The sequence below is a fragment of the Triticum aestivum genome, chromosome 2B (assembly GCF_018294505.1).
Source record: "Triticum aestivum cultivar Chinese Spring chromosome 2B, IWGSC CS RefSeq v2.1, whole genome shotgun sequence".
Classification (NCBI taxonomy): domain Eukaryota; kingdom Viridiplantae; phylum Streptophyta; class Magnoliopsida; order Poales; family Poaceae; genus Triticum; species Triticum aestivum.
The window spans coordinates 42327317-42353049 of record NC_057798.1 but is presented as its reverse complement, the minus strand read 5'-3'; the positions used below and the strand labels follow the sequence as shown (position 1 = coordinate 42353049).

Below are 25733 nucleotides of genomic sequence, written 5' to 3'. Positions count from 1 at the left end.
AAATTTGATTAATGACAAGTGGGACCCCCGTGTGTTGTTCCGATATTTCAGTGTAGGATGGTTTTTTTGAACAAACACTTTGCGCGGTTAGACAAGTAACGGCACGAGTTACACGTATTTTGCAAGTTTACGAACAAAAATGACAGCGGCATAGAATATCACATCCACCCCGCAGCTTAGATACTATGGTGATACGAGTTTTTACACCGTTGGAAGTGAGATCCAATGGCTTGGGAGTAGTCTTTGTAATTATGCGCAATTTCCAAACTCTCCAAAGGTTTTTTTTGCAAATAAAACATTCAGGCCTCGTGTGTGCCGCTGCATCTTCGATCCAACGGCTCCCCGGTGCTCATATTAGGTGCTCCCCGTAGCTTAATTACCCGCTACGGTGATATGAGCATCTAGGTCGTATGATCAGTGATCAGATGGCACATGCGTAGTACTTGTACTTTCTGCGCATTTCCCAAACTCTATCAGCCGTATATTGCAAAAACATTCAAACCTCCTACTGTGGGCCGTTAGATCTCAGTGAACTCGTATCACCATAGAATCTACGGTGCGGGAGCACCTCATACTCTCCCGTGCGAGAAAACATAAGGTGCTATCGCAGCTTGGATGCTACGGTGATACGAGCTTGGAGGTCGTTTGATCTGAGATCCAATGGCATCTGAGCAGTCTTTGTGCTTGTAAGCAGTGGCCGAACTCTTTTGGGGCTTTTCTGCAAAAAACCATTCGAACCACCGAGGAGGTGTTGGGTCACAAATCCAACGCCTCCGAAGAGCTTGTATCACCAAAGCATCTAAGGTGTGGTAGCACATGATATTCTTACATACAGGAGAATATGATGTCCTCCTTCATCTTAGATGCTACGGTGATACGAGCTTCGAGGTCGTTGGATATGGGATCAAAGGGCATCTAAGTAGTTTTTGTACAAATTGTGTGCAATTCTCAAACTCATCAAGGTTTCCTGCAAAAATATTAAGACACATCATGTGAGCTGCTATATCTCAGATCTACAAGCTCCAAGCAACTCGTATCGGCATATAGCATCTAAGGTATGGGGGCACATGATATTCTCCCGGGGAGGAGGGGTGGGGGTGCACAACCAATCGGTGGTTGGGAGGGTGGGGACAAATATAATCTAAACAACCCTAAACAGAGCTCCACAATTTTATCTAAGGTCGAGGGGTTGACCCCCGACAATCATAGCTCCGCCTAAACACAACATTTGCATGTACTGTAGTACTAGACTTAATATTCATGTTTCAGTTTCATGTTCATTTTAAATATTGAACTGAGGACCATGGATGTCTTACATTTTACTCCCTTCGTTCCTAAATATTAGTCTTTTTAGAGGCTTCAAATGGACTGGCACATACGGATGTATATAGACATATTTTAGAGTCTAGATTCACTCATTTTGCTCCGTATATAGTCACTTGTTGAACTCTGTAAAAGACTAACATATAGGAACAGAAGGAGTATTTTTGATTTCGTGTCATACATGCATGGTTTGGAAAAATAGATGCACTATACTTATTGGATTGTTGTTGTGTTCGTGTGTTTGTGTCTCTCTGTGTGTGTGTGTGGTCATATGCTTGATACATACAAAGTTTTCTCACCTCCATATTGTTCATCTTTTAAATTTGAATTTGCATTGGAAAACTTACTAGGGATACCATGAAATGTGAAATGCACGTTGAATCACTATATCACAAACTCACTCTAATTCAACAACTCGTCATAAATCAATTACCACGTTGAGATTAGTATTTGCAAGGAAAATACAGGTATTGTAATACACATAGATTCGTTTGGCAATATAAAAGGTTCCTTTCGTATTCTCGAATGGTAGGACCCAACGGCGTACCAGCCAGACCTTGGCTCATATTGATCCTAAAAAAATAAAAAAAACGGGCTCGTGTCCTTCCGTGGCGTGCATGGTACACACATTAGGCAACCCCAACCAGTCGAGCCTCAGTGTTCAAGTCGAAATATCTGGCAGCGAGAATTCCAGCCCTAGGAAATTCCCCTCATGTCCCCGGTCCATAATGCCTACCGATGAACAACAGAGGGATGCTTTAGTAACTAGTCAACATTACCTACTGTGCCGAGCACGGTTCAATTCCCTCGGTCGCCGCTCGTTAAGGTCACCCGTCAACTGCATTGCCTAGTACTACTACTACTACACCAGCATGATCACGAAATTGAGCCTGTTTGTTCGTGCCTAGTACTTGAGTAATATATCAGGCAATGCACTGGTACTGAGGGATTATCCTTTTCTGCATATATAACTTTTATGAAGTCTAACTAAGAAAACTGTTTGAGCAAAACCTTTCTTAAGAAATACAACAGGACAGATGTACGGCTTGAAAATTTATTGCATGATGCAGGTTATGATATTGTTTCGAATCCTGGATCTTAAATTTCAGAAAATCCAAAAGTGAGCATAAGTTCTTAAAACTGAGCATGGTCACGTGATATGGCACAAATATTACTTCGTAAGTTTTTTCTTCAATTTGAGACAAGCTGCTTATGACAAGTTGCACAAATGAAGAGCCAAGGTATTTTGGAACAAAAACCTGTCACGTTAAGGCGAACGCTTTCACTATTGAAACCTGGGCGTTTACGTGCCGCCACGAGTCCCCGCTTCTCATCGGCAGGTGCCGTCGGAGCAAGCGAGTGAGTCGACGGGAGGCGTGCGAGCAGACCGCTGCGCCGGCTGTCAGGGAGGCATGCGAGCAGACCGCTGTGCAGGCTCACCGGGAGGCGAGCCCTTTGACCAGGCTCCGCCGCCCACCGTCGTCCCAACTGCTCCCACTTTTAATGATGCCGGCGCCGTAGTTTAAAATCAACCCCGCACTACCCGGTATCACTACAATCTTCTCTCTTCCTTTTCGATTCTCCTGTCGTCTACCTCCAACTAGCATGACCTAAACTTACGCCATGTCGCATCACGATGGTCTGCCCTTAGTGTTCCAGTTTCCTCAGGAAGACAACCAGCCGGAGTCTCAAGAACATAAGGCGCTTTGGGACGAGCTTGAACTGGCCTTCCGGGAAGACGTCGTGCCTTTCCCCGCTCCCGTTCCGGCTCCTGTCACCCCGACGGCGCCAGCGCTCATCCCCGTGCAATAGATGGGCTGGGAGCCGCACATTGTTGCCGAGCTTGATCCCATGGGGTTGCACGAGGTCCCCGCCAACTTTCACGCGCCCGTGCACCTGCCAGCGCATGCGCCTGCGCGTGCACTGATGCACACGCCCGTGCCAGTGCCCGTGCACCTGCCAGCGCATGCGCCTGCGTGTGCACTCACGTGTGCACCCGTGCCGGTGCCTGTGCACACGAATGTCTTCGCTGCGCCGTTGACAGCGCCTGTCCCCGCGCGGGTGCCAGTGCCCCCCTCAGCGGCATGGATGGCCGCCGTCGACCGCTTCCTTGCACCAATGCCAGTCGCCTCCTCCCGCCAGTTGACTCGCTCCGAAGTCCAGAACATTTTGGCCTCCCTTGAAGCCAGGCCAACGTCCAAGAGTACGCCAACAACGGCGCAAGACGCTACCGTCGCCGTCGGTAAGTGGCCCAACGACACACAGAGCACGACAGAGGAGCCGCTTCCCACCGCGAGACGCCCCCGCCGCCGCCGCGTAATCTAAATTTGCCATGAAAAACATTCAGATTGCCATGCTTAAAATTCGAACGTTTATCATTTCCGTTTATTTTATATCGATCGTCGTATAATTTTAAGTCGGAGTCAGACTGAACGAAATCTATGGTTTGATCGATTGAATGTTCTGCTAGAGCCGTATCAAATTAAATATAAAACGTCATCAAGCCACATGTATTCCTTGTCATCCAACGACCTAGACTGCTTCAATGTCGAGCGCTCAACACGTTTAAGCATGCAGTTAATTTCATGCCAAAAATAGTGCTAATCACATAACAACACGCAAATAATATCCTAGTACTTAATATCCGCATGCACTTAATATACTTCCAAATTAACGTGCATTGCATGTACACACTGACTAGTGCTGCTAGTACGTGAAACTGGTGCCGTGACTTGTGAACGCGTCCAGATATGGTCAACGGCAACATCGCCCGCGAGTTCTTCCTGTTTGCCCGTGCGTCTAAACGCAGAAGGGAGGAGAGAGAGAGAGCACACATGGAACCCACCAGTAAGTGAAGGCGAATAGTACTAAAAATAATATTACATGTTATCCATTAATTAGGCTGTGGTAATATAAAAACATTATGTGAACAAAGGGGGTACAACAAACATTGCTATTCTACGTATGTTGCCTATTGACGTGCGGCTTGAAGGCCCGGTCGCATGCTCGATCCTCGTCCTTTATTTTTTAATTTGTATATGGGTCCAAATTTGTTTCATGACATGTGGGCCCCTCGGTGTGTAGTTTGTAGCACTTTAATTTGTGGGTCGAAATTTGTTCCATTCCAAGTGGACTATCAGTGTGTAGTTTTGTATTTTATTTGTAATAATTAAAGAGAACAACATAGTTTTTTCAATAATACCATGGTGCGATGTTGAAGGCGAGAAAAGACGTGCGAGAGAGCAATGGCCGAGCCAGAGGGAAATCAACTAGGGGAGTTGCGTGGGTCGCAACGGTGTTTGGAGTAGTTGTGGGCCGGATGCTATGAAAATATAATCTAAACCGACCGGAATAAATGCCTACACAAATTAATCCAAGGTTGGAGTGCCCCTCGCAATGTAAATAGCTCCAGTTTTGTGAGGGATGGAGAGGTAGTAGCTTCAACGTGTGGAAGATACGTGTGAGAAAGCGAGGTCAATCGAGAGACATATAGATAGAGAGACAAAGTGAGTGTGGTCCGACATTCATTGAACAAATATATATGCTCCGGAGAGATATTGTCTGATTGAGCTTTTGGCAAGGGTGAGGGCTATATGATAGAGCTTGAGAGATGATCCAGTCAGAGACGTGTAGATATATTTTGTGCGTGGGAGGAAGCAAGGTCAACCGATCACATAGGGTCGCCGTGCGATTCGGAAGAGTGAGACATGTTGGAGAGAGTGACCTAGATAGACAATGTGTGTGAGAGAGTATACAATGTGAATAGGTCGAATTGGGCTCAAACATGGTGATATATCGTTTTTGTCCGAGAAAGAGCGAGGTCAATCGAGACATACAAAGAGAGAGAGAGAGAGAGAGAGAGATTGAGTTAGCGTGGCCCACCATGAGGTCGAAAGAGTGGCAGCGGCTTGGATGGACTGACCTAGATAGACAATCTGTATGAGAGAGTATAGAGTGTGTCGATCGAGGCCCGAACAGGGAGATATATCATTTGTGTGTGAAAAAACGTGGTAAACGAGACTCGATATAAGAGAGCGAGATTGACGAGTGTGGCCCGCCGTGCGGAAGAAAGAGTGAGACACCCTCGAGGGAGTGACCTAGATATACAACGTGCGTGCGTGCCCACGAGAGGTTGGGGGGCTAGATAGGCAATGCATGTATTTAGCGTGAGAGGGTGAGAGGGAGAGGGGGGAGAGAGAGAGCTCGGCATGGGGTGCAATGGCGGGTGTGTGAGGTAAATACATTTGGTAACAGAGTGGAAAAAGGGGTTGTGTAGTTGAGAGACTTAGAGATCAAAACATGGAGAGAAAGAATGAACGTGTGTTGGAAACCGATAGCTTCCTAAGGTGGTTAAGAGAGGAAGATTGACCGATATAGGAAGTATGTAGCGTTTGTGCGGGTGGGGGGCTAAAAACAACATTTGAATGTACATAGTACGAGACTTAATACCGATGTTTCAATTCAGTGTACATTGTAAGATTTGAACCAAGGACTAGGCATACGGGTAATTATTTCGAATTCGTGCCATACTAAGTTTCGAAAAGTTGACATTGACTCAATTTGTTGTGCTTTTTTGTAGGTCATATGTTTGATTCCATCCAAAAGTTTCCTCACTGCCATGGTGTTCATCATATACATATGAATTTGTATTAAAAAAGTAGCGTGGATACAGTGAAATGCGAAATCCACGTCAGAATTGCTGATTGCTACGTGACACACACTCTAATTCAAATAACTAACTACGTGACACACACTCTCATTCAAATAACTATGTGACACACACTCTAATCCACGTTAGCGGGGGTACCTTTTCATTTTTTTTCAAATAACTCCTCATTAATTAATTTATAGTACTCCCTCTGTTCACTTTTATAAGACCTTGAAGACATTTCAAACAATGTGCAAAACAGTTCATTTTAAGTTGTCTGAAATGACTTACAAAAGTGAACGGAGGAGTATCTCGTTTCGAATGGCTAATTATTGCAAGAAAACACGGGCATAGTAATACATATAGATTCGTTTGCAAATGAAAGAAGATTCGTTTGCATTCTCAAATGTAGGCGCACCAGGCAGACCACGGTCGTGTCGGGGTGGATGCTGCTTCGGTGCCCTAAAGGCAACTGCCTTTGGATCAGTGACATGTGGGCCAACCACCTATTGGGCCCACATGACATGGACACAAAGGCAGGTGCCTTAAGGCAACGAGGCATAGTCTTGTCGGGGTGGTCGCGTGTGTCGGACGGACGCGTAGCACACAGTCACCCACCCACCAAAAAAAGGACGACGACAAAATAAGTTCGCGCTTCCACGTTCGAATTGAAATATCTGGCGGCCCAATTCCAGCCCTGCAAAATCTCTCTTCTCCATTGTCTCCTTCCGCGCCCAGATTGCTCAAATCCCTAATTCACCACCAACCCAAGCAAAGTTCGAATCGCCCCTCGTCTCGTCTCTTTTCCCACTGTTCCCCACCTCTGTGCCGGACGACGATGACGAAGACAACGGTCACGCTTCACCACCGCACCGGAGCTACCTCATCTACGCCATCGTCCACCGCACCGGGTGGTCCACCGACAACGTCGGCTATCGCAACCGACGTGCCTCACAGACACCGAGTTCCACCGCATCAGGTGCGCACCGACGTCGTCTCCCAGCTCAGCGGGGCTACTTCACCGAGCACATCGTCACACCTTCGGCCCCCGAGGCCGTTGGGGCTTCACCAACGGTCTCGTCCACCGCATCGTAGCGCTCCGCTGCCACTCAAGATCTGCATCCGTGCGCGGCCAGCCAACGCCAGTGCATCACCCTCAACGGCTCTGAAGTGACCCGCACTCTAGCTAGGCAAGCATGCCCAAACGCCGGCCCAAACTAGGTATCCACACATCACTCCCTTGTGCACTGTTCCGACGATGTTTGGATATCCTTTCACTGCTCTCTTAGCTTACACGCCTATGCAACTCTGACTTTAACTCTTATTTCTTCTGGAGATATCATCTGAAACAAGCAAATCCATTTTTTAGCGAAGCATGACGGCGCTACGGGATCTGGTACACATCCTGCACACCCGTATAACCTTGTAAGTATCTGTCCTCCGGTACAACATCAAGGTCGATTCCTCTTATTTGATCAACCATTCGCCGTGTCAAAAATGCAGAGGGGGATGCAAGGAGCACAAGGCCTGCACATCCAAGCAAGTGGTAACATGGACTTGTACATGGAACATCCCAAGCGCAAGCAGAGCTGCAGTGAGCCTGTACAACGAGCTAGCGTAAGTCCCTGCATTTCATTTAATTCGTACTGGCATTCGTGTATGATTTGTGTGCAGTGGCTGATCCACGAATTCAAGTTACCAGGGGCGAACATTTAACTTAAAAAATACGAAGGCACTTGCACTCCGGAAATCAACATAACTTGAGAAATGTGAAGCTACATGCACTTTGAAAACCAGCTAATGATCCAAAGTAGTTCAGATTATAAACACTAAATGATGCAAGCACCAAAAAACACAAAATGCAACATGGTGTACAAGGACTACAAACATGGTCTGTACCTGCTTGAATTATTCGTTCTCTGGCTGAAAATATCGAAGTGTAATTGCACGTATAACCAGTGCGCAAACTGCATATCAATATATCTATCCTGCACAAGTATGCCAATAGTTTCAAATAACAGATTAGAAAAGTATTTATGCTATGTTGTCATGATACGGGGACTTTCTGGTAGATGGCCTCGACATTTCCTCAAGCTATGAAAATGCACTATAATTTGCTTGTCATCAATGCCTGCAAATCTCTGTCTCTCTCAACATAGTAGATCATCATTAGACACTAAATCCTTCAATGAGCTTGCAAAATGCTTGCATTAGATCCCTCATTAGACACTATATGTTCATCACTAGGAGCATGTAAAATGTTTGCATCAAATCATTCATTAGCAGTCTGTTCATTAGACACTTCAGGCTCAAGAACAACATGAGCTTGTATGTTTGCACCGAAAACTTGATTAGATACATCAGATTCACTCAGTTCAGTATTGATTGGGGGAGTTATAAAATAAGTAGAAATTAGTTTCATTTTCTCATAGATTCCCAACATACAAGCAGTTTTACAACACCGTCAGGTTTAACTATTGGCCAAAAATTGAAGAGTTAAATTAGATATAATCAGGGATGTGATGTACCTGCTCGTTGCGCATGCTACTCTTGCAAGCTGCAACTGTCCGTTTGTGCAAGCACGATGCCATGCCCGTGATGCCGCCGCTGACTCCCACGCAGGCTACACCCAGTGTTGGATCTTCATCTCCGTCCTTCCGTTCGCTTGAAGCCCAGCGACCGCCCTCCAACGAGGGCGCGAGGAAGTGCTGTGTCGGTCTGTCCAGCGGCGGCTAAGTTAGGAGCGAACCAGACTGGAGGCTGGAGCGAATGAATTGGGATTTTTCCTCCTGTCGATCGATATGGGAGGCGCTCGTTTGGGCTGCGAGCCTGCTATAGGGCCTGCCTTGCACTTATGTTATTGGCCCATCCAAATTGAAACATTTTTCTTCATTTTTTACATTGCCTGCTCATGTGTTGGGACGAACAAAACTAGCATGGGCCAACCTGGACGACTCAAACTAGGTGCACACTTTCCAGCCACCTGAGGCGGCCGCCCATACCAGCCCCTATGGTGGCGTCACCCCTTTTTTCGTGTATGATTGGATAGTGAAAAATATTCCAGTGGCGCTTTTGATCTACCCACAGAATGGTTGAATTGCTTGTTTCTATGAACTGAGTTCGCCAATAATGTGAAGGATGCCAGTCTTTTAATCCTATTGTAGATTGCTTAGATCTCGATATGTCAAAAGTAATCACATGAAATATACAGTAAAAGCCAGTGTGATGTGTGTGGCTACAACTAGTCTGACTACATGTCCTCATATAACATATCAAGGACGCACCATCTTACCAGATTAACCATTCGACTTACCCATGCAGTGTGGGAAGAAAGAAGTATTGGAACTGCGTATCCAAGCAACTGATGCCATGGACTCCTTCGTACAACCTTGTAAGCGAAAAATAAGTTGCAGTGTACCTGTACAAATAACTAGCGTAAGTTCAGTTACCTGCTTCTCGGAATTTTAGTTAGCCACTTATTGCAAAATTGTTCAATTATGTTGCTTGGCTTAATTTATTTTGCTATTGATTACATAATGCCACAGCCTATTAATCATATTGTAGACTGCGCCTATCTATGTGTTCGATACTTACTGTTAAAAATTACCTGTTTGCCTTAAATTAAATATCCACTTGTTTGTTTAACTGTTTTGCTGTTGAAATAGCAGATTACAATGATGTTAATAATTATTTTTTCAGCATCCAATTGAAACTCTTTAATTCCTTGTTTGTTTAACTGGTTTGCTGTTATAACTCCCAGTTGAGATATTTTGCTAACTTCAACTTTTCTGAATCCAATCGGAACTTTAATGGAAAAAGAGGTTAGCCCAAGATCAAAGAGCGAGGTCCCCATGGACGTTGCATCATCCCACAACAGTGGCACCGGCCCAATCGTGCATTATGAATTGCCAACTGCTGATGCTCTAGAGGCTAAACTAGTGGTAGAAAGAGATTCTGCTTCTGCACTTAGAGATGAAGTTGACATGTTGAGGAAGAAAACAACAGAATCACAAGCAGTACTCAAGAAAACCATTGAATATTTGGTGGATTTCAAAACGAAGCAAGCTGAGACTGACCAGATTGTTAAGGTCTTGAAGGAAAAAAGGAAATTAAATTCCTACTTGGTAAATCATACGTGAAATGTTCTTTCCATCGTTGAATAACCTTTGTGTTGTCTGTTCATGTAATCAATCAAACCATTTGTTTTAGAGATCATGTAATATATATTTTTTGTTTCTTGGTTTGTCATTTTATTTGAGCACAAGTCTGTATTAATTGATAAGACTCGGAGACATTTCATTTGGATTGTTGTGCCAGACCTACAAATATGCCAATCGGGCTGAATGTGCATTCAGCAATAGTAGTAGTATAGATGGACCATAAGTGGCACGCATCGGAAAGGGCCAAGATGCTAGCTAAAAAAAGGATGCTGTTGTAGCCAAAAAAAAGTACAATGACCTGGCTTATGTATGTTAGTTGATATTATTGATCCATATACTCTATACATTTTTGGTTGATTGACTCGGTATTTGAATCTTGATACATCGCTTGCGTACATATCTAAATGGGAGTACACATTATGCTGCGTGTGACATTTGAGTTGGACATGAAGTGTTCCAAATATTTGAATTCACCTTAAAGTGGGTTCTAACTTCTGAATTTGAGTATCGGCATTTGTAAACCATATTCATATATGATAGTGGAATACATCTTTGTCATCCTTTTGAGGATATATAAAAACACATAGAATGATTTATAACGATTCATATAGGATACAAAATGGATTCGAATTTAGTTGCCAGGGTAAACGTGGATGCTTATTATCCCAAAATTCGAAAGAAGCGGCAAAATGTCCACTCCCACGTCGGCTGCCCGAAGCCAAGTGTTTAGGAGATGGAAATTACTGTCTACCCATTACACGGACAATCCATCGGCCCGATTTCCACTGCTCCAAACAGGGGTAGGTTAGTAACTTCAATTAGACGTGACACGATCGCCTCTGAGCCCATTCCGACACTGTGGGCGTCAAACATGGGCGGCAAAACACATTTGATTCAAGCTCGTCCGAAATACCTCTGTTTCTCCCTCCATTCCCCATTCATACACGATGGGCGACAAAACAAACTTCACTCGGCGGAAATCAATGTAGGCAAATATTTTAAATAGGGGCAGGTTTGTAACTTCACTCAGACGTGACACAACCGCCCTACCTATCAGCCCCGTTCGTACACCGTGGGCGCCAACCATGGGCGCCAACCACCCTCTCCTCGCCCGAAATTGCTCTGGACAAATATTGGCGAGATGCGAGATTACCGTCCTATCCCCAACCGACGAGACGTCCAAATTTTAAACGGGGGCTAAGTTTGTAACTTTCCCATATTTCAGACAGGCGCGTCCCAAAAACATGGTTCCCCATACCTCTCCCTCCATTTTCCCATTCATACACCGTCCGTGCTAGAACACCCCATCCCCACACCAGCCTCCGTCCGCCACCCCATCCATCGCCGCCGTCCTTCCACCACATCCATCGCCACCGTCCTCCATCATGCCGGAGCGCCTACCAAGAGCGCGTCATCCACTACTAGAGATGGATGTTTCTCATCCATGGTGACGGACCAATAGACTTGCATCGCGTCCTCTCGCTTCATCGGTGTCGTCGTCCTCTTTGCTGGGGCCGCTCACACGACCTTTTCTTCCACCGCAACGGGACATATCCCTTGATGCACCCGCCTACCGTCGCAGATCTGCTTCAATGCCACCGACAGCCATCGCACCCCTGATGCCTACACGGCGCCGCAAGAGAGGTGGTACTTCATATCTCCTCAACTTTTTGATCTCAACCAGGAAATAGATCTTAACTTGGCTACTATACTTTCTTTTGAGCTCTTAGAATTTAGTTCTTAGTTCGAAGCAAACAATGGATGCTAAATATCATTTCTCCGGTTTGCAGCTTCAAATCTGCCATGGCACAGCCATAATACGGTTTAATTGATCATACTTAGGGTTTAATTGATCATGTTGGTTCCGTGGTGGTTTCTTTAATATAAATCGGAGGGGAAACCCTCTTTTGCTAAAAAAATATGCTTAGAGTTTCCCCCTTTTATGATCACTATACGATCAGAATACGTGCTTCACGTCATAATAACGCTGCTCCACCCATCAAGCTAAACAAGCTTAGTTGTTCAAATAATCATCTGATATTATTAAAACAGAGTTGTTTAATTGGTCAGCTAAATGTTCCTAAATTAGTTTCGAAAATGCATGTTCGCCGCTCGGGTGTGTATCTCTACAGGGTTCCTACGGATTTTGGGTCGTCCCAGGCCCCGATTCCCCTCTGTTCTGCTGCGCGCTTCCGATCTCTACTCGCCCCCAGCCGCCTGCCTCGCCGGTGCGAATTGCCGTCCCCGGACGGCATGACTCTAGGAGGAGACGCCGGACTAACAGGAGGCCAGGAGCAGCTCGTCCAACAGCGTCACCGCTGCCCGAGCGCGCCGCCGTGCCTACCTTCCCAGTCCGTTTAGGGCTCAGGCGTGTAGCACCCACCAAGCCAACCCGATTTATCTTGAGATACGTCCTCAACACTCAACAGCCACTCCTCATCACCCATTTTCTAATTGATTCATTACTCATTAGGCAGGACTGTCATTAGGGTTTGTTGTGTGCTCAATGCTACCTACACTTAATGGTTCAGATGTATTTCGGTAATCTTTAGTACCTCTAAAGTTCACAGGGTTTTCAAAATTCCGGCCCTTAGAACAGACACTAGTCATTTTGGATTGTTGGTCGTAGTGACATTGACCCAGATTACTACTGCAAGCCAGGTTTGTTGACAATTTTACTTGTCTTTCTTAGTCATTCGATATAATATCCAATTATTCACGTCAATTAGTTGCAAAAAATAAGTGCTAGACAAACTTCTTCATTCAGATTTTGGACGGTCTCTTACTGCAGTTACAATTCTGCATACTTATCCTAGTAAGCTCACAAGGAAATGATTGATTCACTACATCTATGCTTGCCTTGTCATATTTGTTGTCAATATTATTTTAGGGTGGACCACCCTGTTTCTAAATACTGGAACCGTAGACATGAGTGAATAGTATTTCTCTATGTGATCTCTTCCATCATGTGTTGGCAACGAACACTGCATTCTATAGAAAGAAAGTGTCATTTCCAGCTTTTACATAGGTTTCGATCTTTTACATGGAATACAATCTGCCTACTTGCTTTGTGTCACACTACCAACACTCCACCCTTGAAGCTAAACATTATGCCACTCATAATTTCTTAGTTTATTTGTTCAAATATGAATTTCATATGATTCTAATGTTCCTACTTCAGTTTTGAAATGTGTGCCTGCCTGTTATAGAGACATAAGGGGTTTGTATTTCTGTGTGTAGTCTGGTCAGCACGATTGGGGAGGTGAACTTTGCATATGGAGGGGTTTAGAGGGAGAAACTCTCCGAGTTGAATCCGCAATGCATTCCATAGATAATCTGACTACATTTTATGTTTTCATGAATCTCAAATTCTGAACAACATCATAATGATTATGAGCTTGCACGCATGAAAAGAATAAAGCAGAACAATACCATGGCTGTCAAAGTTGGCATTAAGGGACTAAAATCAAGTCTGGATGCAATGCAATGCAAACGCTCTCCACCTACAGATTCATGCTCAGAATATGATCCTAACAGTGATTCTGAGCTAGAGGGAGACCTAAGTTAATGTAGCTCCCTAGTGGAGGAGTCAGAGGAAGATGCCCTATCTTATTCACCCATCAAGGTACTTGCTCTAACTTTCCAAGGTTACATTGCTCACACATATCTTGCAACTAATGCTTTGCATTGCTTCTACTTTGTGGAACTGCCATTAGCTTAGTTTACACATCGTGTATGTGAATACGCGCTGCCTATCCATTTTCAGTACATATTCCATCTGTCATCATACCATATTTATCCATTCAAATGCTGTTCTTGTGTATCAGACGTTCAGAAGGAAGAGGGAGATTGCTGATCGTGGAGGAGCACAAGCAAAGTATTTGGAAAAGGTAGTGGCACCTGATAAATCAAATAGCCCATTAGGTGTAGTTGCAATATCACCTGACCCACAAAACACCCCAACTCTAGCAGACTCTAGCCCTACTACACTGGTCATTTCTGATGCCCCAACTCAGTAGACCCCAACTGCTGCAAACAGTATGATTATGCCAGTTGACATAGCACCAGCTGTACGGCGCAAAACCCCCATTCCAGCAAAGAGTACACCAAATCCAGTTGCCAAATCCCTTTTCGAACCAGAGAGAGCCCCAATTGCAGCAAATAGGACCCCTATTCCATTTCTTCCCAGTTTAGAAGACGAAGCTTATGTTGTTGTCAGGAACTTTGTGCCCATCTTTCCTTCATGGAAAGATTATACCGCAGACACAGAGCAATTTCCAGTCTTCCTCCGCAACTTACGCGTAAGTAATGTACTAATGTTATTCATGGTCATTACTGCATATGTTTCTGCTGACAGAAGATACAAGATTTCATTCTTTTAAATAGGCGAGGAGCAAACTGGATTGTGATGATGAGAAAGGGTTGGTTGCGCTTTTCAAGAACTCATTAATGAAGTATCGTTCCTACCTGAGGCAAGCGCACTTCGATGGCAAGCCTCTGAACGAAATTTCTGTAAAGTCTCCGGTGCTACATTTATCCGACGGTGACTGGAATAATCTTGTTACACATTGGTCTCGGCTACAGCGTAAGGTACTGTCTATGATATCACATCACAATTTGAACTACATTTCTGCATTTGCCTTCATATCTCACTTGTACAAAAACTGTTAGCAGAAGAACATTCGTTCTCAAGGGACCATAGAATCTCGCAACTATAGTGCACACTGCATTACTCTTGTGAGTACTTCTTGCGTTGTGTGACCATACTTACTTTCATAGCTGTTTAATTATGTAGCATCACTCCACATGTTAGCCTCATAATTGTCCATTTGGTGGACACTATAAGATCCATATGGACTCTTACATAAATTTAGAATCAACCCAATGCTTTTGAAGAGGTTTAGCTCTGCAGTCCTCTTGTAATTAAGGACTGAATGTGGTCTATCACTGTACTTACATTAACAGCTACTCCCTCCGTCCCATAATATAAGAACGTTTTGTACAGTACACCAGTGTTCAAAACACTCTTGTACTATGGGAAGAGGGATTGGTTCATTTTGTAGCATTCTTCATCTTATCTCCCTCGCCCACCATTTACTAAAAAAGATCAGATCTATATTTAATCTTACCAACAAGTAGAATACACAGACAATGCCAGTGCAGAGTGTAGCCCATTGCTCTTGTCAGTACATTTTGTCCTGTAACGCTTGTACTTCCAGGGATTTCTAGTTGATTATGTAGTATCAGTCTGGATCTTATCTTCATTATCCTCTATCCCTTCCAGTATTATCATATCTATAATTACTCTCTACAAAATGTAGAGTACAGGCAATGCTTATGAAGAAGATTTTGTGCTGAAATTCTTGAGTTATCCTTCCCTTGACATGGAGAAGGGCATTATAAAGCCGGTGTTAGCTGTTAATGTAAGCTAGTCCTTCTAAAGCCTTTATCCTCAACTGCTATTTAATTTGCTCATACTCCCTATCGTTTACTGCTGTTTAGTTTGCTGTTTCTACCAAAAGACATGTTCGCAAGAACCGTAAGTTCTAAGTTTTACTTGTAAAACCAAATTCCTTATTCATACCATGCACATTACTTAATACTCCCTATATGTATGCTTGTTTTTGTGGATCTATAATCCAGTGTGTGGTGAAGCAGCCCACGTTTGCACCTTGTCATCTCCTGTTTTATATTACTAATGTGGATGATGATATGAACAACATGCCATGCGCATTATCCAAAATAGATACAATGATTTTCTTTGCCCTTCATCTATGCTTGTTATGTTGACATGGTAATCCAGTAGTGTGGTGAAGCTCCCCGCATTATGAACAATGCCAAATTATGCTATTGATATTTTAAACTTACTCTTTATTTTCTAATTTGAAATTGGATAGAATTGACAGCATAGTTATCATCTTTGTTTATACACGTGCAAAACCTATCATCTCTATGCTTTGTTTCAGGTTGATATGCCTGATGGTATGCACAAGTCTGCTGAAGGCTATGAGACAAACCCAACATATATTGCAGCAAAGAAGGCAAAACATCTTGAAGATAGCGAGACAACCCCAAAGACTTGTCTTGATGCAGTGTTCAAGTTACTTGAGACTAACAGTCAGACAAGCTCACAAAATTCGTTGTCTGAATCAGTTTGACTTCTTCAGTCCCAAGTTCTAGCAGAAAGGCATTCTGCAACTCAACTTTGACTTGAAGTCCTATCTCTTAGAAAGATTGCAGAGAACACCAATGAGAACCTCATCGCTAAACGGCTACACCTGGAAGCTATGACCGACATGCTAGGTCGGTCTCACAGCCTTGCTCAGCAGTTCCTCCGCAAGGCTAACCTTTCTTGAACTGTCTTGGAAGTGGTCTCGGTTCAGTATTATTTTGTTATGCTGCAATGGTGCCCAGTTTTTGTAATCTGCTTCTTCGTTGTGGTTTATGATCACTGGTGGCGAACTTTGATGCCCAGTGGATGTAATATACCTTAAATCCTCTATTGTATAGTGTAGGTTTATTCTTAGTTACTATGCCATAATTTCTTTATTGTATAGAGTAGGTTTGTTCTTAATTCCTACTAGTTATGAAAAAAAAATCAGATGTAGTCGACCGGGCTGAAACATTTGACTCTAAGGGGCCAGGTTTTTAGCGGGCCACAATTGGGCCGGCCTGCGTCTATCTTGAGCCCGAATGATTGGGGCCTTCACACATTGCGCCAGGCCCAAACTTACGCCGGCCTATATTTTAGTTGGGCCTTTTGTCGACCCAGTGCTTAGTTTGGCCCAGGTAGCATTGGGCCATTAACAGGCTGAATATTGTACTGGCCTGTTACGGCCGAGATGAAACCATGGGCCTTTAGCAGACCAAAATGCATGTTGGCCCTCAATTTTCACTAGTCGTCGACGGGCCTTCAGCAGGACGAAATGTAGTTCGGGCCTTTTTGGGCCCAGCTAGCTAACGGGCCGTTACCAGGACGAAACATATCTCGGGTCTTAGTTGGCCCACTGATATCATGGGCCTTTAAGAGGCCGAAAGCTTAGTACAGGCATCAACGGGCCGAATTACGCGACATGCCTTTAACAGGCCCAAAGTCATGTTTGGCTTAACTATTGCCACCTTTAGCACGGGCCGTTAGTGGGCCTGATGTCCCGTCGGACCATATATGGCCCATGGGCAGCACAGGCCATTCCCAGGCTGAAAGTCACACCGGGCTGAAATGGGCCCATGTCTACATCAGGCCTCCAACAGGCCGAAAGTCACTGGGCTGTAGTTGGGCCCAAATATTCGGCGAACAATTAATGGGCCAGATTTGGCTTCGGGACGCAAATGGGCCCAAATATTGGGCGAACAATTAACGGGCCAGATCTGGCTTCGGGCCGTAAATGGGCCCAAATATTAGGCGAAAAATTAACGGACCAGATCTGGCTTCGGGCCGTAAATGGGCCTCTATTAAGGAGGCCGTTATTGGGCTAGCCCACTGGTACCTGATTAAGTACTACGGGCCTTTGACTGGGCCGGCCTTTTTAACCTATATGGGCCTCTGTTGGGCCGAGCCACGTGTCGACGTATCATAGGCATGTCCCCTCCAGTGGACGGGCGACATCTGGCCCACTGACGAGCTGACAGGTGTTCCCTTCAGCCAATCAGAATTTTACACGTGGAAATTTCCCATTGGTCAGGGCTGTTAACGGGTTATCGGATCCAAAATCCGACCCGATAGCTTAACGGCGTTCCGTTACGGTGGATGCCACGTGTCGGTCACCCTTGACGAAAGCACTTCTGTGACGCGCGATTTATCGTCATGGAAGTGGACACTTCCGTGATGATAATTTTGGTAATGTCATGGAACACTTTTATGACAGCACATGTATGACTATCTTGATTCTGTCATAAAATCGTCATGGATGTACATGCATGACAGAAAACGCGACCTACTATGACAAACACGTATCATCACAGAAGTGTATTTTTTTGTAGTGTATGGAGGAAAAAGAGAGGAAGAACAAGAAGGAGAACACCAAGAACTCCAAGATCTAGATCCAAGGGGTTCCCCTCACATAGAGGAGAAAACGATTGGTGGAAATATGGATCTAGATCTCCTCTCTCTTTTCGCCAAAACTAGCAAGAATCGATGGAGGGATTGAGAGATAGCAAGCTCCAAGAGGTCAACCATGGTGGGGGGAAAAGCTTGCAAGAGGATTAAGGTTGAAGGTGGAAGAAGGGGGTGTAAATACCCCCAAGGAAAATGTGGCTGTTGCACACAGCCACCAACCCGGGCACCCGGACAAAAGGGCACCTGGACACCCAACAGAGAAAAACGACGTACAACCCCGGGCACCCGGACATGCAAGTAAAGCAACAGGGCAGGGGGACCGGGCACCCGGGGTAGGCCGAGAGGGGCTGCTGGGATTGGCCAGGCACCTGGGGGCCCCAAACCCCGGGCATTTGCACCAGGCAGGGAGGGACGAGGAGGTGGTTGGGAGGGGTCGGGCACCCAGGGCCCCAAACCCCGTGTACCCGCAACGGAAAGAGAAAGTGGAGAGGAAGTGAGGGAGCGGCCCGGATGACCCCGAGCACCCGGGGGTACGAGACCCCGGGCACCCAGACCCATTAGAGAGGTGTCTAAGGAGGGGCTCGGGTGACCCCGGGAACCCGGGGGTCAAGGACCCCGGACACCCGTAGTAGGTAGAGAGAGCGGGACCGGTAAAATTGAAATGGTCACAACTTTTGCAAACAAACTCCGAATTTGATGAAACCAAGTTTGTTGGAATGCTAAAGACAAGGTCTAACACAATCTAGATAGAAATATCAATAAATAGCAATTGAGAAAATACCCAAAATAAAATGGTGAGAACCCTTTCTCAAATAAGACCGGTAAAAACTCCAACACCGAAACGCAAAAGAAGATGCATAAGAAATTGGTTTTCGATTTACTAGAGCTTGTCATGAAGGTAACCACAAGATCTAAAACCTCACAAATAGAAAATCCTAAAAAGAATCAAGAAATATGATGCCAAGGATGCAAAGGTTTGAGCTCTCTTCGAATGATACGAATAAGCTACTCACTCGAGAGCCCTCTTGATAGTACAGCTATCGATCCTATAATCCGGTCTCCCAAATAACACCATTTGGCCGGTAAAATAGAAAACATATCAAAGGACAAACCTTTGCGTTGAGCATACTCCATTTGAGCTAGATGATGAAGATCTTGACCTCCTCAACTTGTACCACCTTTCTTGATTGCGTTAGCTTGATGAAGACTAGTAGATTGCTCCCCCATACTCCACTATGCGTGAGCAACTCCATGGCACATCTTCACAAGTCCATTGTCACCATAATCGACGGCCAGCATCAAGGACGTGATCTCTTCATGATGCTCCACTAGAACTTACACACCGCAATCTAGATGATGATCACTTCCATGGGTTGTATGATACCTTCCTCTTGACGCAAGCCCATGGAAACGTACCTAACCCCACATAGAACTCTCACGTAGACCATGGGTTAGTTCACAAAGCGTAATGGACAATGCTTATCATACCATGGGATCACTTGATCCCTCTTGGTACATCTTGCACGCTTTGTGAGTTGATCAACTTGATTCACTCTTTGTACATAGTCTTGATCAACCTTGAATCTTTCCAACTCTCTTCATTTGGATGATGTATTGAAGGTAAACATGAATTATCACACAATCTTCTTCTTCAAGACATGCTTGCAATAAGCTCAACACTCACATGACCAATCTTTGGATAATTCCTTAATAGCACCTTGATCAACTTATAAAATCCTAGAAACCAACACATGGACTTCAAGAAATACCTATGGACAAATCCCTCAAATATAACTCAATGCAACCATTAGTCCATATAGAATGTCATCAATTACCAAAACCACACATGAGGGCACCACATGTCCTTTCAGATGATAAATGTGAAAGCAGTTAGTGAAATCACAAAGTTTGAATATGATTTGAGCTACAATACATGTGTACGTTTTCAGTGTGTGTACACTTGGTTTGAGTCACTGGGCCTTAATTTTCTCCGGACCATCAATCTCACGCGTTTGATGATAGTGGTACCTTATTCACCTATTGTCTTGTTATTCTGGTCTGGGTTTGGAATATCCTCTGCCATGGAGCTGCGAGAAAAGGTCCATAGTTTCCTATAACTTGGTAAGCAAAATAAAAAATTGATAATAGGAATAGATGGCATCAAATATTAACATAATCCAATGAACTACCTAGTACGGTATACCTACTAGTGCGTACCATACAAAGAGAGGTGCATCACATGAAAAATGTCAAAGCAGGTAGCAAACTCTCAAAATTTGAATATCATTTGAGCTACGGTCCATGTGTACATTTTCATTGTACACACTAGGCTGTAGTTATTAGATCTGTGAGGGCCACCCAATAATTCTTACTAACCAACTATTGTATTACCCATTTGGATTATTTTACCTACAGTTGATGTCTTTTATGCATGTTGACACTTTTTGGTACAAGGAATGTAAACACCTAGCTGCCGCCGGCCAGAACAGTTGGTCGCTGCATAGTCAAAGTGAACCGTGAACAAGTTTAGCAAATTGAGAATATTAGTTTTGTGCAGTCCATACACGTTAACTAATTTAATCAATAACACGTTCTTTGATAGGGTCCAAGAATCACCCATCAAACTCGGTCACACGCCAGAAACAAGCATGTATGCACATGCATGAACCTGAGGCTTAACCACCCCAAGGTGGAGTCATGCCGCACGCTTTAAAAAGTTCTTTCCAAAAGTTTGTGCAGTCGGATTTACCGATTCAACATCTCAAGATGGAAATAGTGTTCAAACACGCATTATGCATTGTATACCAGAACAATATGACCGATGTCTGCTACTTGGTTAATCCAGTTGCTTTTCCGTTAGAATTTAATTAGCTAGTTCATCTCGTCTTGTTGTGTGTGTAACCGTGTATGAAATTATAGACAATTAACATGCATACACCAATGCACGTCTAGACGTTAAGAGCTAAGCCTAGATTGCATAGGTAACAATTATAGTGACCCAAGGGCGGTTCTGGGCGCGTGCCCATACATAGGCGGTGATTGGGAAGGTGTACATGATGGGGTGTCTTCTTCATCTCCTGGTATAGTGTCTTCACCTATGGGGGTGGCCTCTAAACGGGCTTTGCAACAGGCTCATTTTGGCTACTTTGACAGCAATTGGCTCAGTGGTAGACCAGATTATCCCCAAAAATGCTGCTTTCAAAGTGCCCAGATCCAGACTGCTTACATATGACAACCCTTCCACACTCACAAGTCTCGTTCACGTCGGTCTGGAGTTTAACTTGGAACCACTTCCTCCACATGTGAAAGTGAAGCTCGACGTTGAGGAAGCACTCACAGAGATTAATAAAGCACGCGATGTGCAAGCTAGAGTCGGGAGTGAGGTGGTGCATTTGCAGGCATTAAAATTGGAGAATACCATAGTAAAAGAGATGGATTGGGTAACTAAGACCACAGAGGAAGAAAGGGATGAAGCTAACCCGTTTGTAATCCTATGACTTGGGCACGTTCTCCGCGAAGACGCAACTGTCCGCCATCTTGATCACCAATGAATGGGTAATTGCGACCGTAGGTTGCAAGAAGCAGCCGATGTTAACAAGATGCAACAACATAGTGCCAGTGATGGTGCATGGCATCTATTAGCCCTTGGTCAATAACGACACCTTCTCCTTGGCCTTGGCAGTTGTGGTGCTTTTCCCATGCCGGCGATCTTGTCGTCCCTCATCGGATGCTTGGACTTGGGAGCCATGGAGCAGCGGTGCAGCAGAGCATGGAGTAGGTGCGCGAGGAAGAAGAAGAGGAAAAGGGGCTGGCACATAAAGGCTTTCCTTCGTTAATCCCCTCTTTGTAAGTGAATGGACGGAGGAACGGCGGCAGCAAAGCCCCTCCACGTGGTAGGAAATCCCTTCACATCCCCATTAATACCTCTTAAAGTGCATGAGGATCTAGGGGTTGTCGTTAATTCTCGAGGAGATCAAGGCACACACCGCCGTGAGATGGGATGTGGCCTAGGTGGGGCCTCCACACGTCATTTTGAGCGGTTGTGAGGCTGCGCACATGGGCCGGATTGTCTGGGTGAAGAGACCAACCAATCTGATTGAGAGCAAATCGGGTCCAGCAATTTAACTAGTATTACGCGAGAATACGTTGATTGGCAGTCAGTTGTCCCTAAATACCAATGTGCATGTCAGCTATCTTCACGAAAAGTCAAGACCAGAGTGGTTCATCCAAATTTGGGAGCAGTCCGGCTATAGGTGATTGACGACGTACTGTTAAGGGAGCTTCGAAGAACCAATTTGAACCTTGGCAAGTGAGAAGGTAGTGTTTTAGATCAGTGCCGATGAGGAGTTTGCCAAGCTTGAAGACTGGTCCAGGGGCTACTTATGGTGTTATAGCCTAGTGGTACCTCACCTTCTAATTTCTGGTCCAAGTAGGTTGGTCTGAGGCCTCCTAGATCAATTTTCACCCCAGGCCATCTTGCCGGTCCAAGGGCCCTGTAGAAGGAACTCTCTGAAGGCCTCATTATCCAAGACAAGGAAGCCAGAGCGATGCAAGACTCCCCTCCATAGATGTAGCCGGCTAGGTCGGGTAACCCTATGGTCCACAGTATCTTAAACATAAGCCAGGGCGGAGCTAATCGATAGACACAATTACAATCTCTCAATTCAACAACAACAATCACAATATACATGAGCATGAGTACGTTTTTCCTCGCAAGGAGGGCCCGAACCTATATAAACATGTCTCATGTTTCTCCTCGATCTATTGACCATGCCGGGATACCCTACCGAGTGATCTACCCTAATCAGCATTGACACTATGGGAAAGAATGTTTTTTTACCCGTATAAAAGTGATTGACATGGCTGTAATAGTGAAACATGAAAGTAAAGTTTTGTATATTTGGACTTCTTTCAATTACATATGGCCCGAAGCACATATTTCTTATCATCAAATTTGATGTTCTTCCTTCAAGAAATAAAAGAACACACTCTAATTACCTTTGCTTAGGATTTCAGCACAATTTGACTACCTGCCATATGCACAAAAAGGGTTTCTACATAGCTAGCTTGTCAAAATTGTTACACTATTAATTAGTGATCAAGAATAATCCTAAATCTTCTCCAGGGCTTGGAGAATATCATCCCTGAGATCCTCAAACTTCTCAATCCCAAAGCTAAACCTCACCAAGTTGTCCTTGATCCCATTCTTGGCCTTCTCCTCATCACTCTTCCCCCTGATAAATACACAATCCATGCAATATAAGTCAAAATGTCGACCATAAATATATATAGTGTGAATCATCCTCTAAGATGCAAACGAGAGGAACCCTAGAGCGCCACGTACCAGAAGGACATGACTGCCGGCTGCAGCACGAGGCTCTCACACCCGCCAAGTGAGGTTGCGATGAAGGGTATCTCCAATGCGTCGATGAACCTCATGACGCCATGCAGGTCTGATGCCACCTCAAAGCTGATGACGCCACCGCAACCGGTCATTTGGCTCTTGGCGATGTGGTGCCATGGGCTGCTGATGAGTCTAGGGTAGTACACCCGCTCAATCTTGGGATGGTTCTCGAGCAAGCGCGCCATGCGCAATGTAGTGTGGTTTTGTGTTTCCACGCGAAGTGCCATCGTCTTGAGGCCGCGTATGATCATGTAGGCTGCGTCCTGCAGTAATTCAGTTCCAATGCAAGTGGCAAGCTTTCTAGTTTCTTGAATAAGAATGAGTGTTAACATATGCACCACAATTAGTATATACTACATACCGGACTAATGGCACCGCCGAGGTCGTGATTCCACGCACGTATCCTAGAGATGAGCGCATCCGAGCCGCTGATGCATCCTGCAATGACCTGAAATGGAATAACATGATGAGAAGTCTTAAACTATATAGACACTACTAGTGACCATGGAAGTAGAGGAGCAAAATGGCAGTGTAATTGTACGATCTACGAAAATACATGTGATCTAGTGTAGGTACTCACGTCGTGATGGCCGGCAATGTACTTTGTGGCAGAGTGCACGACGATATCGGCCCCGATGGTGAGTGGCTTCTGATTCATGGGCGAGGCAAGGGTGCTGTCGATGCACACCAGAGCCCCTTTGCGGTGACACAGCTCCGCGACGAGCTTAATGTCGATGCACTTGAGGTGGGGGTTTGTCGGACAGTCAGTGTAGAAGAGTGTCACCTGCATCATGGCCAAGCATCCCAAGAGTCAGAAAAAATTAACATACATGCATATGGATCCCTTGATTATATATGTGTTATGGAAATTAACTTACGTCGCCCTGGTCAAGAACGTCCTTGAGCGTCTCCATGTCATTCAGCTCGATGAATGTCACCTTGATGCCCATCTTTGAGAGCTTGTCGCCGATGAAGGCGCGCGCCTCGCTGTAGCACTCGGTCGTGGTCACCACGTGGCCGGCGCCGGGCGGTACGAGCGCGAGCAGCGTGGCGACGATGGCGTTCATGCCTGAGGATGTGACAAGCGTCGACTCGGCCCTCTCCAGCGCGCTGATCTTGTCCTCCAGGACCTTCACAGTGGGGTTGCCGTAGCGGCCGTACTCGAAGCTGTGGCGCCGGCCTTCCTTGAACGCGATGAGGTCGTGCGAGCTCTTGAACCAGTGCGTCGTGCCGCTCACGATAGGTGTCGCGATTGAGTCTGTGTCCATGGCGCCGTTCTTCCCCATCTTCTCCCCGGCGTGAACTGCCAGGGTCTCGTCTGAGAGAGTAGCATCCCGCTTCGGAGCCGTGGCGGCAGCAATGACACCGGGGTCATCCTGCTGCTCGGTGCCAGGGAGGGTGGCATCAAGGACCGCCTCCGGCCTCAAAGCGGTGACGCGCTTTGAAGAACGGCGAGCACGGAGCAGGCGGCGCTGCTCGGTGGGCGAAGCCTCGGTGGGCGAAGCCTTGTTGACGAGAGGAGACGACGACCGCGCCATGAATTACTAGGGCGATCGAGGAAGAGTCGTGAGAACAGGTGGAATCGAAGAAATTGGCGAAGCTCAGATAGGATGAATGAACAAGTTAGGCAGAGCTGCTCGTTTGTGTTCTTCCTACCTGTATACGTTGGCGTTCATATATACTGGCCGATCAGTCTGGCTCTGTGCGCGTCTACGTGTCTGCCTACATATAATATCGTCCCACTACCACATGCCACATGTGACATGCATCCTAAGTCTAAGCCGCGTGGTAATTAAGATGTACTCCTAGTGGATCCATGATTAATCTATTCAATAAGGCATGTGATTTGTTCCTCAAAAAAAAAAGCATGTGATTTGTTAACTGCAACGTGCCAGTTGGATTAAGAAATACTGGCCTGGGCCAGGACGAATCTAAGCAAACTAGATGAGGTCAAACCTGCGTGTTTACATCTACAAAGCCGTACTGTGATCCATGATACGCGCTGGAGAGGACCTCATTAAACAAAGTTGGGTTTGTTTGGCTTTCGCGGATACCTTGCTAGATTTGAGGGAACAAACAAAACCAGTGCAGTAGGATCTATAAGGAAGTAACAGCGGCGCATCAAATGGAAACCTAGGCATG

General features: G+C 45.3%; 1 protein-coding gene across 1 annotated transcript; it reads right to left on the bottom strand.

Annotated features, from left to right (window-relative positions):
* Positions 1 to 23539: 23539 nt before the first annotated feature.
* Positions 23540 to 25219, bottom strand: LOC123040262 (cystathionine gamma-synthase 1, chloroplastic-like). Its single transcript, XM_044463154.1, has 3 exons — positions 24470 to 25219; positions 24172 to 24375; positions 23540 to 24039 (listed from the first exon to the last, which is right to left on the bottom strand). Exons 1-3 carry the CDS (start codon positions 25127 to 25129, stop codon positions 23935 to 23937), a joined length of 969 nt encoding a protein of 322 aa, XP_044319089.1. The 5' UTR covers positions 25130 to 25219; the 3' UTR covers positions 23540 to 23934.
* Positions 25220 to 25733: the final 514 nt, after the last annotated feature.